The sequence below is a fragment of the Chlamydotis macqueenii genome, chromosome 15 (assembly GCF_036417535.1).
Source record: "Chlamydotis macqueenii isolate bChlMac1 chromosome 15, bChlMac1.mat, whole genome shotgun sequence".
NCBI lineage: Eukaryota > Metazoa > Chordata > Aves > Otidiformes > Otididae > Chlamydotis > Chlamydotis macqueenii.
In genome coordinates this window covers 9,668,953-9,679,945 of record NC_141570.1, presented here as the reverse complement: position 1 = coordinate 9,679,945, position 10,993 = coordinate 9,668,953, and the positions used below count along the sequence as shown (strand labels likewise).

Genomic DNA, 10,993 nt, shown 5'->3' with positions numbered 1-10,993 from the left:
GGTGTCCCTGTGCTGCAAGCAAAGCACTGGGCCACTGGCAGAGCCCACACAGCCTGAAGGCCCTCAGGTCCACTTTGAGCAGAGCTGGAGTAACAGCTTTTCAAAAGTAAAGCCTGGTCCATAGCTACATGGCAGGGAAATTAATGAGTATAAGCCGAGTTCCCGATAAGCTGTGGAAGCCTGAAGATTTATCGACAAAATCTTCTTTCATTAAGGAGCACAACCCACAATGCCTTTTTGCTGCAGCCAGCAGAGACAAAAAAAAGCCCAAGCTGAAACGGCTGCAGGTCAGTTCGGCGCAAATTAGCTCCAGGTGGGTTAAAAAAAATAAATTAATATTAGAGCAAGGGCCGGACATCAGCCTTCCCAGGGAATCGTCTGCTGGGCGGGAGCGGGGGAAGGCGGGAAGCGGGCGGGAGGCGACGGGCGCGAGGCGGCACCTGGCGGGCGGGAAAGCCGGCCCGCCAGGTGCCGCCTCGCGCCCGTCGCCTCCCGCCCGCCGGCGCGCGGCAGCTTTCCCTCAGAAGATGGCAGTCGCCGGCCGCCCCGCCGCCGGCCGCCCCCTCCTCTCTCCCGCCTGCCGTGAGGCGCGGAGCCGCCCCGCCCCGGCCCCTTCCCCTCACGCAGGGCCGGGGCTCGCCCGCCTGCCCGCCGGCGGCAGCAGCAGCAGCCCCCGCTGCTGCTCCTCCTCTATCTCCAGCCCACCCTCCTCCTCCTTCTTCTTCTTCCTCTTCCTCCGCCAACCACACCCCTCGCCCCGGGCTGGCCCGGCCGCGGGCTGCCGCCCCGCCAGGGCTCCCCGCCGGCTTCCCCCATCCTCACGCGCCGTGCACACCACCTCCTCCTTCGCCCGCCCTCCCTCTCTTCTTCCCCACCTCCGCCCTCCTCCTGCTGACGTCTGGCTCTGCCCGGCTGAAAACTCCGTGCCGCGGCGGATGCGGCGGCTCTCGGGAGCGCGGCAGCAGCGAAGATGGTGGCCGCTCCGTGCGCCCGGCGGCTGGCGCGGCGCTCCCGCTCGGCGCTGGTGGCGGCGCTCACTGTGCTGCTCCTCCAGACCCTCCTCGTCTGGAATTTCACCTCCCTCGACGCCGGCGAGGAGCAACGCGGCGGCGCCGGCCGCGAGAAGCGAGATCGCGGCGGAGACCAGCGGGCGCACCCGCAGCGCCGCGGACCCGCCGCCCCGCACGGCAAGGCGATGGTAGGCGCGGGCGGGGGGCGGCGGTGGGAGGGAGGGGGCGGCGGTGGCTGCGCCCCGGTCCCACGGCGTTTCTCTGCACTTCTGCGGAGGGGGCTGCCCGGCAGGCGATGGGGAAGTTGGGGCGAGTGAGGCGCGGTCGCCCGGGGCTCATGTGCCCCCACGGCGCCTCCTGCCGCCGCGCAGGTGCCGCGGTGCGGGTCCGCTCCCACCCGCGGCCGGGGGCCTGGCTGCCGGCAGACGGGGCGTGCGGAGGGAGCGCCCGGGGCTGCGGCTGCGACGCCAGAAAACGCATCGGTGGGATCCGTGCGCTCATCAGTAGGAGCCTCTCCGCTCCCGGTGCCCCTCGGGCACTGCCCACCTCCGCGGCGGGCGTCCCGGCGCCCCCGAACTTCGCTGCAGAGCCGCCCGCCCGATGCCTTCCTAGCGGGTTATTTTAGTACGACTTTATTTTTTTCCACTTGAAAACCGCACAGGCGTTGTTCTTTATTGCAGAGTACTATCAGGCCCAATAGGTGACAGGCAATGAAATCTAATGCAATCATTTTATTAACCGCTGAAAGCTCAAGGATACTGAAACTGTGCCCTCTCATCCTATCTCTTATCGTTTTATTTTGCAAACTCCCCAAGTTTTCATTTAAATGACTCGGGCCTGGAACCGCAAGCAGTTGCAAAGCCGACCCTATTGCCAGTTGCATTTCTGAATTTTCTGGTAGACTCATGAAAAAGCAAATTAACAGTGTTCTTGGTCAGTTAGTACAAACCTCAGAAACACATGTTGGTCTGTGCCACTGGGATGTAGTATTCTTCACCTCAACAGATGCTTCCTTTGGTTTTCATTTAATTGTAGCAGTAGGCTTATGTTAAATAAATGTTACCTCTTAAAGTATGCATGCATATTTTTGTCTATTTCTGTTTACATCTAGAAAGAGAAAGCAGGAGCTTGGGGATCAGGGCTGACTTATTCTTATAGATGACTGTGAGCGTTTCGGCCACAGAAAGGCTGCAGAGAACCATGCCCTGAGCGCGAGTGCTCTGTGACTAACATTTGAGACAACTTTCTGAAAGGTAGTACATAACCATCCAGTGTGTGCTTTCTAGATGTGAAAATTAAAATTCTTACTGGGTTAATTTTTGTCTCTATGCATAATCTTATCTTGGTCCTTGCTATATTCATAAATGTAACTATTCAGGCTCCACTATTTTTCCTCCAGTACTCTGCCTCTTTCCCTATCTGTCTAGTCTTTTATTCTTTTGTCTTTCGTTCTTCTCCAGCATTTTTTCCTTCTTCTCTGGGTTATTGAAGGCTAGAGAGGTGCAGGTACCTGGGCAGGTGGGGGGCCGAGAGGGGGCAGGCTGCACCCGGGGCTTCAGCCCCGCTCCCCAGCTCACCAGGCTTTCTAGGAAATAATCTTCTTCTGTGGGCTCCGGAGCAGCGTCAGGAGTACCGTTAGCAGTTGTCCTACAAACGTCCTGGCACAGTGTCTGTTTTGCGCCCAGTGCGTCGGAACGAATGCCAAGTTTGGGGAGGAGAGCTAATTGTTTCCGTGCTGGCTACACACGGATGTAGAATATGGTTATTTTGATGCTGTCAGTAATGAATCGTGCCTTTGTGCATACAGATTTGATCAAAGACCTAAAGATGGAGCACTGGGGTTCTGAACAGAAAATATGTTTTAAAAGAAAGATATGCCGAGTATATCTTTTTTCCCTTCGTTATCTAAATGACTAGTATGAATCACGCTGTGCTGTCCCGCAAAGTCTGGTATTGGCATTAAAATACCCACAACACTCAAGACGAGTGACAGTGTGCTTGACAATGTGCTTTGTCAAGGGGTTATTTGGCAATACTTCTTCAAGATGACTTTATGGTACTTGTGGCTTTGCTTAACCTACACACTAGGAAGTGGCCACCATCCTTAAAATGACTTTGTCAGAATACAAAACCCCACACTTAAGCATCCATCTACTGATTGAAATGTGTATTTGGTGGAAAAGCAATAGGGAAATTGGATTTGTGCAGGTTTCTGAGATCTCTGCCTTAACAATGTGAAAGCTTGCTTAAATTGGTAGGTGAAGTTAGGCACTTCTGACATGCAAATGTAGGTTTATCTAACCCAGCCTATGTTGCATGTCTCAGAGGCAGGCCCAGTTTTGATTTCAGAGTCAATTAATAAGGAAAATATCTGTTTAACAGAATTACGTGATACAGAATTGTGAAATAAGATTTTTTTTTTAAATGTTCTTTGTTTCCACATTACAGTACAATTTATGGAATGCCTGAGCAAAATTGTTATCCTTCTCAATCCAAGTTTCCAGCAGATTGTGTATGTAAAATTGTTTTGCAGCAGTTGGAAAAACTGGCTGGTGTGAATACAGTAGTCCCACTATATCCAAATGACTTTGGGTTAGGTGTGTCTGAGAGACCCTCCAAGGATTTTTCAAAGATTTCTCAATCTTGCATTTTAACAGAAAAATAATATTGATTTTAATGTCTTTGGTCTGTTAATGAAGGGATGTGTTTAATACCTCTTTGGAGAGTATTTTCTCAAAAGGCTGGTAGATGTTTGTGATGTAGTACCTGGTCACTTTTTTTTCAGCCTTTAGCACACTGATGCCCTGATAACTACCTTTACAAGAGCCATTATACTACTTAAAGTTACACAAGCCACGTTTTGAACACTTTGCAGAAGATAGCACTTCTAAAACCTATGTCTGAAAGTTGCCATATGAAGTTACAGTGGTTTTATTTATCTTGTTTTTTTTTCTTTGCCTCTGACCTATGTGCAAGACTAAAATGGTGGTACATATTTTACTTTATTTAGCCAGAGATAAGTAGTGTGAAGATTTGGTAATCTGTTTCTGTGGGAAAAGAAACACAATCCTTTGAGCTGGTATTTAAGAGGTATTTAGACTTTTGTTAAATGCTGTTAAATACATGTAATAAACAATTTCATTTGGAAAATGAAATAACATCATACCATAGTAAAAAATGTTGCCACTGTACCTGTGCATAATTGAATATAAATTGCCAACTTGGCAGGAAGAAACAATTTTGAATTGAGCTATTTTGCAACTGAAAACATTTACTTTGCTAGATCCCCTGGTCAGCTACGTCTGGAGCTTTCATTACTCATAAGCAGTTTCCTGCAGTTGTTCCACATTTAATTAAACTGGCTTATAGATACCTTAAAGAAGTATGAATTTTATCAGTGACTTCAGTGGATGCTTGCAACTGTGTACAACTTTTGTAGCTATTCAGCACCCTTTGCACAAGCTTTATTCATTCAGCAAAACTCAAGAATCAAAAGCAATGAGAATTAAGCTACCTTCTGAGAACAGGTTGATTTTTATGTAAGGGTCTTTATCTTTGAAAAATATGCAACAGCTTTTTGCAAAAATACCATAAGCATGCTGCTTAGTCTCAGGTGTTTTTGATGCAATGCGCTAGTGATGGTGGAAGGGGCTTGTTGGTGGATGTTGTGTGTTGGGAGCCCAAGGGGAAGAAGAAGGAATGCAAATCCCCGCTTCAAGGCTGCTGGTGATGAGTGGGATGTGACAGCAGAGCATCTGCCGTGGTCTTAGCTCATGCCCAGCATCGCAGTGATGTGCTCACGTTATCCAGCTGTGGCCTCTGCCTTGGAATTGGCGTTGAAAGCAACAACTGTGGATATGTAATGCTCCTTTGTGCCCTGTGGCACTGTGGGGTTTTCATTACTGCCTGTTTCACAATAAAGCAAAAATGCTAGTGCATTGTTACTGTCAACTGAGTGAAACAGAGCTCTTGCCTGCTGGTGTGGGATCAAAGCATTTCTTTAGTCTGAAATTTTGTGTATTCATTTTAAAGAAATGGCATGTTTCTTTCAGCATGAAGCTGTCAAAAGAACCAAACATAACTATTGATAGCTCAAAATGTTCAGAACGGTAAAATGAAAAGAAAGTGTCATGTGTTTGGGGACAGTGAGGATTATCTGTTTTAACTCCAAGCAAAAGTTAAGCTACGGAGGACAGTCCTGAGGATCACTAGGTGCTCTCCTCCTTAGTTTCTTTTCTGAGGTGGGAAATGTATTTCTTATTCTTCTGGGAATGCAGAGAGTGAGGCTGAGTCCACTGCTCCTCCATGGGTTGGTCAGCTGGATGTGCTCAAGCAGTTTATATTTCTTCTTGCTTGTTCCTCCTGGCTCACTTATGTGATGCATCCTGAGCTCCACCAGCTTAAAGATTCAAGAAGCCAAAAGTTATCATAATGTGTGCCTAAACTCTGTAATACCTATTGGTTACTGAAACTAGGAAAGGCATCCAGCTGCTACTCTACTCAACACTGACAGTTCTAAAAACTGATCTGTTGTAACTGAATGCAAAGTAGCAGCAACTCCGTAGTGCTGGAGAAAACTAGGGGACTCATACAGGAAGGAAAACCCAGGAAACTACTCCACTTTCTTTTAAGTCCATGTATCAGATATTTCCCCCCGTCTTTTCCAAATGCTTTCCCAAAGTGAGAATGGTGCAGAATTCACCTTGCTTATCAACCAGAAGCTTGGTGTTTTTTCAAATTTGGAAACAAGAGAGTTTTCTTTTGAAGAGTATTTGCCCCTGTAGTGTTCAGGTTCTCACGTGGATTCCCAGCTCTGTTTTGCCAGAAAGAAACACAGGGCCCGGACCTACCCTCTGCTGAGCATCAGTGCGTTATCCATGTAGGAGTTACTTAACAAGTGAATGTCTGCACAGTGCACGGGTTTCAGTTTAGCACCCGCATTAAAGCGTAGCTTTGCATTGGGGTGGTAGCAAGATGGGCATTGAAGGAGAGAGCTTCTGCCTTGGGCAAGGAACTGGGCTACTGCTGGAAGACTTACTGTAGTTCACTCTACAAAGTTGCACTTAAGCATAAAATAATTGTTAAGCTCCAGAAAAACAAAAGAGATTTCCAGGAAAAAAAAAGAATTAACTTGCTCCTAATTTATCCTTTCTGCTTAAATCGCTGTGTGTATAGGTTCCATATATTATGGCACAACCAGATGGTACCTGTTAAAACACCTTCCCCTCCAAGAAGCTTGTTGATGTAGACGTGTGGCCTCAGTAATTTCAGCTCAGAACACAAGAAAGGAGGGGAAAAAATATTTTCAGAAAAATTTCCAGATCTGAAAGGTGCAAGGGAACTTAATGTGAACTAATTGTTTACATAGTAAACTTCAGTCCAGTGTGACTCAAGCTCTGGAATCTGGGTCCTCACTCATTTTAGAACACCTGCTGTTCTCAGTGAAACAGCTTTGTTAAGGTACCTTAGGTCTTGAATAAAATTAATAGCATCGAGCTATTATGTGGCCAAAAAGGATATATTTCTTGGAGGATAGGTCCATAGTACTGACTTGACATTAAGTACGGTTTGCTTGTTAACGGAAGCCTAATCATGCTGCAGTACAGCTTTAATAACAATTGAAAAGGAGAAATGAGACAGCTAATCATTTTGTAATGAGGAAGAGGGTAGACAATACATCTGCAACTGGAAGCTGCATAATGATTTTTATGAAGCTTTAGCACTTAATAAGGCACATGTTAATAAAACAAACAAATATTTTCAGTAACATAAAATTAATGTATGCATTATTTAAGAAAAGTATTAGAACCAGATTAGATTGATGGACTCCTGCAGCAGTTACCTCGTTAAGCATCTTTTCTGTGGGGATGTGGGAAGGTATTATATGAAATGAATCTGTGTTAATTGGTTACGCCATCGGAAGTCTTTTTCAGGCCACTGGTGTATTTTTGTTGTGTTGGTTTTTTATTCTTTGATGTATGATGGGATTTTGCAGATGTTCCCTTTGAAATATAAACGTTTTTGATTTTTTAGCAAGAGAAGACCAGCTGTTGTACAGGAGACATACAAATCTCATTTACTTCTTGTCAGCTATTGCAGAATGGATACTTTTTGCTGTAAAAGGCCCTCATTACCTGCCACAAGTTTCAGCTGTATTGAGAAATATTTTTCAAAATATTTTTTCCCTTCAGTATTGAAAGTCTATGATATGTGGTACAGCATCTTATTAGTGCTTGATGAAAGGATGGGAGTACAATGAAAGCATGAAGTGAACTTAATTTGTAGGAACAGTCAAATTATATAACCTCAAGGATTAATTTTAATCAAATACTTCCTGATTTTCCTTTACAGTGTTAAATTTAGGTCTGGCACTTCACTGAAGCTCTTCCACTGGCTCTTTAAATCAGATACATTATCTTGTATTTTTCCTTCAAATTTAGGCCAATGGACCGTCTGATTTGGGCAGATGCAGGAGCATCCCTGCACGGATACTCGCAGGGTGCATGAGTGCTGGTGTGTGTGACTGCTTGTACTAGTGCAGTTGATGAGGAATAGCACTTTCAAGTGTTCGAGCCTGATTTTTAGTCTTGAGTCTTTAGTCTTCATTTTTTTTTTAAGTAATGGTAGGCTTTTGATGCTGTGCCGCAGAGTATGTGTTGAACAGGAGAGTGCTCTTTGGGAGCAGGGAAAGTAGGAGTCCTGGTTGCCTTCTCCCATCATTAACTTCTTGACATCTGTAGCAAAGCATTTGGTGCCACATAGCTAGAAGTGACATGTAGTTTTGGGGTTTTCAATTATTGACTGTCCAGACTTAGTCCTCTTTGGTCTGATAATTGTGTTTTGGTTTTTTTTTCCTCCAGAGGAGCCGAGCCCTGTCAGGTTCCAACTTTATTTCTCCCTTTTGTGTTTGGTGCTGTTGATTATGGCTGTCCCATTTTGAGCACTTAAGCCCAGGCTGAGTCTTACTAATACTGAGGTGCTAAAATCAGGCAATCTAATGCCTTCTAATGAATGGAGAGAGATGAGTGCTTCCAGAAGGCAATTCAGCTCACTTGAGGTCTGAATTTCTGCAAAAGCCTGCTCCTCTGCAGTGGTGAGAGCAGGAGGCTGTGGCCCTGATGCTCAGATACCTGCTGTGCCATAGTAGGAATCCATTCCTTCATGTGCCAGGTCTGCCATTTCTCTTCCCGTCCGCAAAGTGTGCTTAGTGAACTTCCCGTCGTTCACGGAAGTGGTGTGGGTTTGAAATAATCAGTCCTTGTGAAATAGTTTGAGATCTTCAGCAAAGACTGGGACCGGCTTGTCAGCTGCCATGTGTTGGCATAGCTCCATTGAAGTCAGTACAGACCAGCTGAGGATTCTGGACCCACAAATGTAGTTATTGTTATAATAATAGTGTCAAACAAGTAATCATTATTTTTACTCTCTCTTTTCATTTCAAAATGAGAAAATGATTTCCTCTTGGATCAGTGAAAGTAATTTACATTATGCACAATAATGGTCTACATGGAAATATAATTATTATCCATTTGTATGGCTCCATCTGGGCATTAGAAGCTTTACAGACACATGTGAGGAAAGGTCCCTGCCTTGAAGAGCTTACAGAATAGCAAGTATAGCTGCCAGCACTTCACAGGAGTCACAGGTGTAACTTTTGCAGTATTACCATCAGGGACCTGTTCAGCACAGGACTTCTACAAACTCTTCTGCAGTGATTTCCTCTCACCGGTCAGAATTTCTGTGATTGGCACTATACAGCCTAAGGGTAGGGTGAGTCAAAGGATTGATTAGCGTGGATGGATCAAGAAAGAAATCAGCAAGAGGCTATTATTATAAATTGGCTGCCCCAGCTGTTTTCAGGCAAGTAAAGGTGATTTCCAGGCTTCACTTTGAAGCAGAAAATGGTTTCAATGCCTTGTGGACCTCTGCCTATGGAGTTTCTCCCAAGCTTTACATCAGATACAGGACTGAATGCTTTGCTGAGTTTGAGCTTGAGCTAGAAGTGAAGAGACCAAGCATTCTAATCATGTGGATATAAAAATTGAGCAACATGTAACATTGCCTGAACTTGCGTATGGTGTAACCTTGCTGAGTTCATCCTTTTATGTGAAGTACCAAAAGGGTCAGTGCAGGACACTTAAATCATGTGACTTCTTATTTTTAGAGATGATTAGAGGATTCCTCCAAGGGATGAATTATTTATAGCATCTCTATAATTGGCTTTTTTTTTTTGTGGTAATGAAATTAAACTCCACAATAAATGAATATCAGTTTAGTAAAAAAAAGTTAGCTAAAAAAGATTTCACACTAGTACGTGGTTGACTCTGAGGTCAGATCTTGAATGCTTCCCACATATATTTTGCTTTCAAGCTACTGCTCTATTGCTGTTCTATTTTATTACTAGAGAATAAGTGGGATGCTTATTTGAAACAATTCTACAAAGCTGAACGACACTGCAAACTTTAGTTTGACTTGGATTTGGTTGAATGAGTCACGAATGCTGATTTTTTTTACTTCATACTGCAGCCTTTGCTTGACCTTCAGATGTTCTTTTTGGTTCAGTTATGTTGGTAGAATCTGAGTATTTTTCTTAGAGTTGATGCTATTCACTGACTTTTCTTAATGCTGAGTTTTGGATTTCATGCTCCCTGAATTTCTGAGAGGTCTTTTGTTCTTAAAACTCAACCTGTTTGTAGTTAGCTTTGTTCTTTATAATTGCACTCTTTGATTCAGGAGGATGCATGGTTCACTTAAAACATCTTATTTGAAACAAAAGCAATGGAGGTTGTGGCTGTATTGACTGAAGTGAAGTGAAGTGAGTTCCCCAAAACTATATCCAGCCCCATTGACCCTTACTTGGGAGATGAACAGACAAATCTGAAAAATGACATTTCTACGGCAAATATTTTGTTCAGAAATGTACAACCACTTGTCATAGAGGCAAGTAGAGTCCTTGTGTCACATGTTCCATCTGTAAACTTAGCAGGATGACAACTGGCCACCCTTGATGAAGAGGCCCTCAGCTGCCAGGGTCATTAGTTACCTTTTTAACCGAGGAACTTCTTTCCTCAATCTGACAGTGTACCTGGAACTGTAACTAGATAAATGGCCATCTGCTAATTATGAAAATTTAAGTTGGACTTCAGCGCAGAAACGGAGTGTTACCAGATATCTGGTTTGGGGTCATCATGAACAAGCATGGGGGGAGGGGCGGAATAAAATCTGTTACCAAGCTAATATTACCTGGTAGAAAAAAAATACCCTTATGAAAAATAGCAATTTGTTGCCTGCAGAGGTCCACATTTGAGTAGCTGGAGATAAATCTAGGCACTTAATTATATTTACTTAGAGGCCTACAGGCTTGCTTATGCACTTCAAACTTCGTGTGGATGCCTGACACAGATGTTTAAATATGTAAATATAGATTTAGGTGGCTACCTTAAGGCATCCAAGTTCAGCAACTTGGCCTACAGTATGTAAAACCCAAGCAAACAAGCAAAAGAGGAATAAGTGTAGTAAACAAAGCTGTTAGTGTGTATACACCAGGAGAATAGTAATACTTTGCACAGCTACTGTGCCTCAAATTGCTTACGTTTTGGCATTCACTTGAACTGAGTTTAGTCACTCAGTTGCATAAATAGAAACTTGGAGGTGCTGTCTGCTAGCAGCGTACATGAAGCGGTACCTCAGCAACGAACTAGCTTTTTGGCAGTCTTACAAGAGAAGATGTGCAAGTCTTGAGCGCAATATTTTGATAAGTCATTGGTTCTTATTAAAATAGTAATTATGGTGATAATTATAACTGTAGTTGGCTGTGACTGAGCTGCTAACTTGAGTAGGGGGTGGCAGGAGGAAGATTATGAGATATTCTTGTAGAAGCATCTGAATGCTGCTCTTTTAGCTTTGTGCACACAGATGAGGATGTTCGTGTCTGTATTTCTGGTATGTCATGTGCCAGCACATGTCAGCGCCTGTGTGCTGTG

At 44.5% G+C, this 10,993-nt stretch overlaps 1 protein-coding gene across 3 annotated transcripts in view; it reads left to right on the top strand.

The window, feature by feature from the left end:
- Positions 1 to 877: 877 nt before the first annotated feature.
- XYLT1 (xylosyltransferase 1) overlaps positions 878 to 10,993 on the top strand; it is a 201,437-nt gene continuing 191,321 nt past the window's right edge. For all 3 annotated transcript variants that reach the window (XM_086759729.1, XM_086759728.1, XM_086759727.1), the window contains exon 1: positions 878 to 1,198. In XM_086759729.1, the coding sequence (XP_086615855.1) occupies positions 971 to 1,198 (228 nt within the window). In that variant the 5' untranslated portion in view covers positions 878 to 970. The remainder of the gene's footprint in view (positions 1,199 to 10,993) is intronic.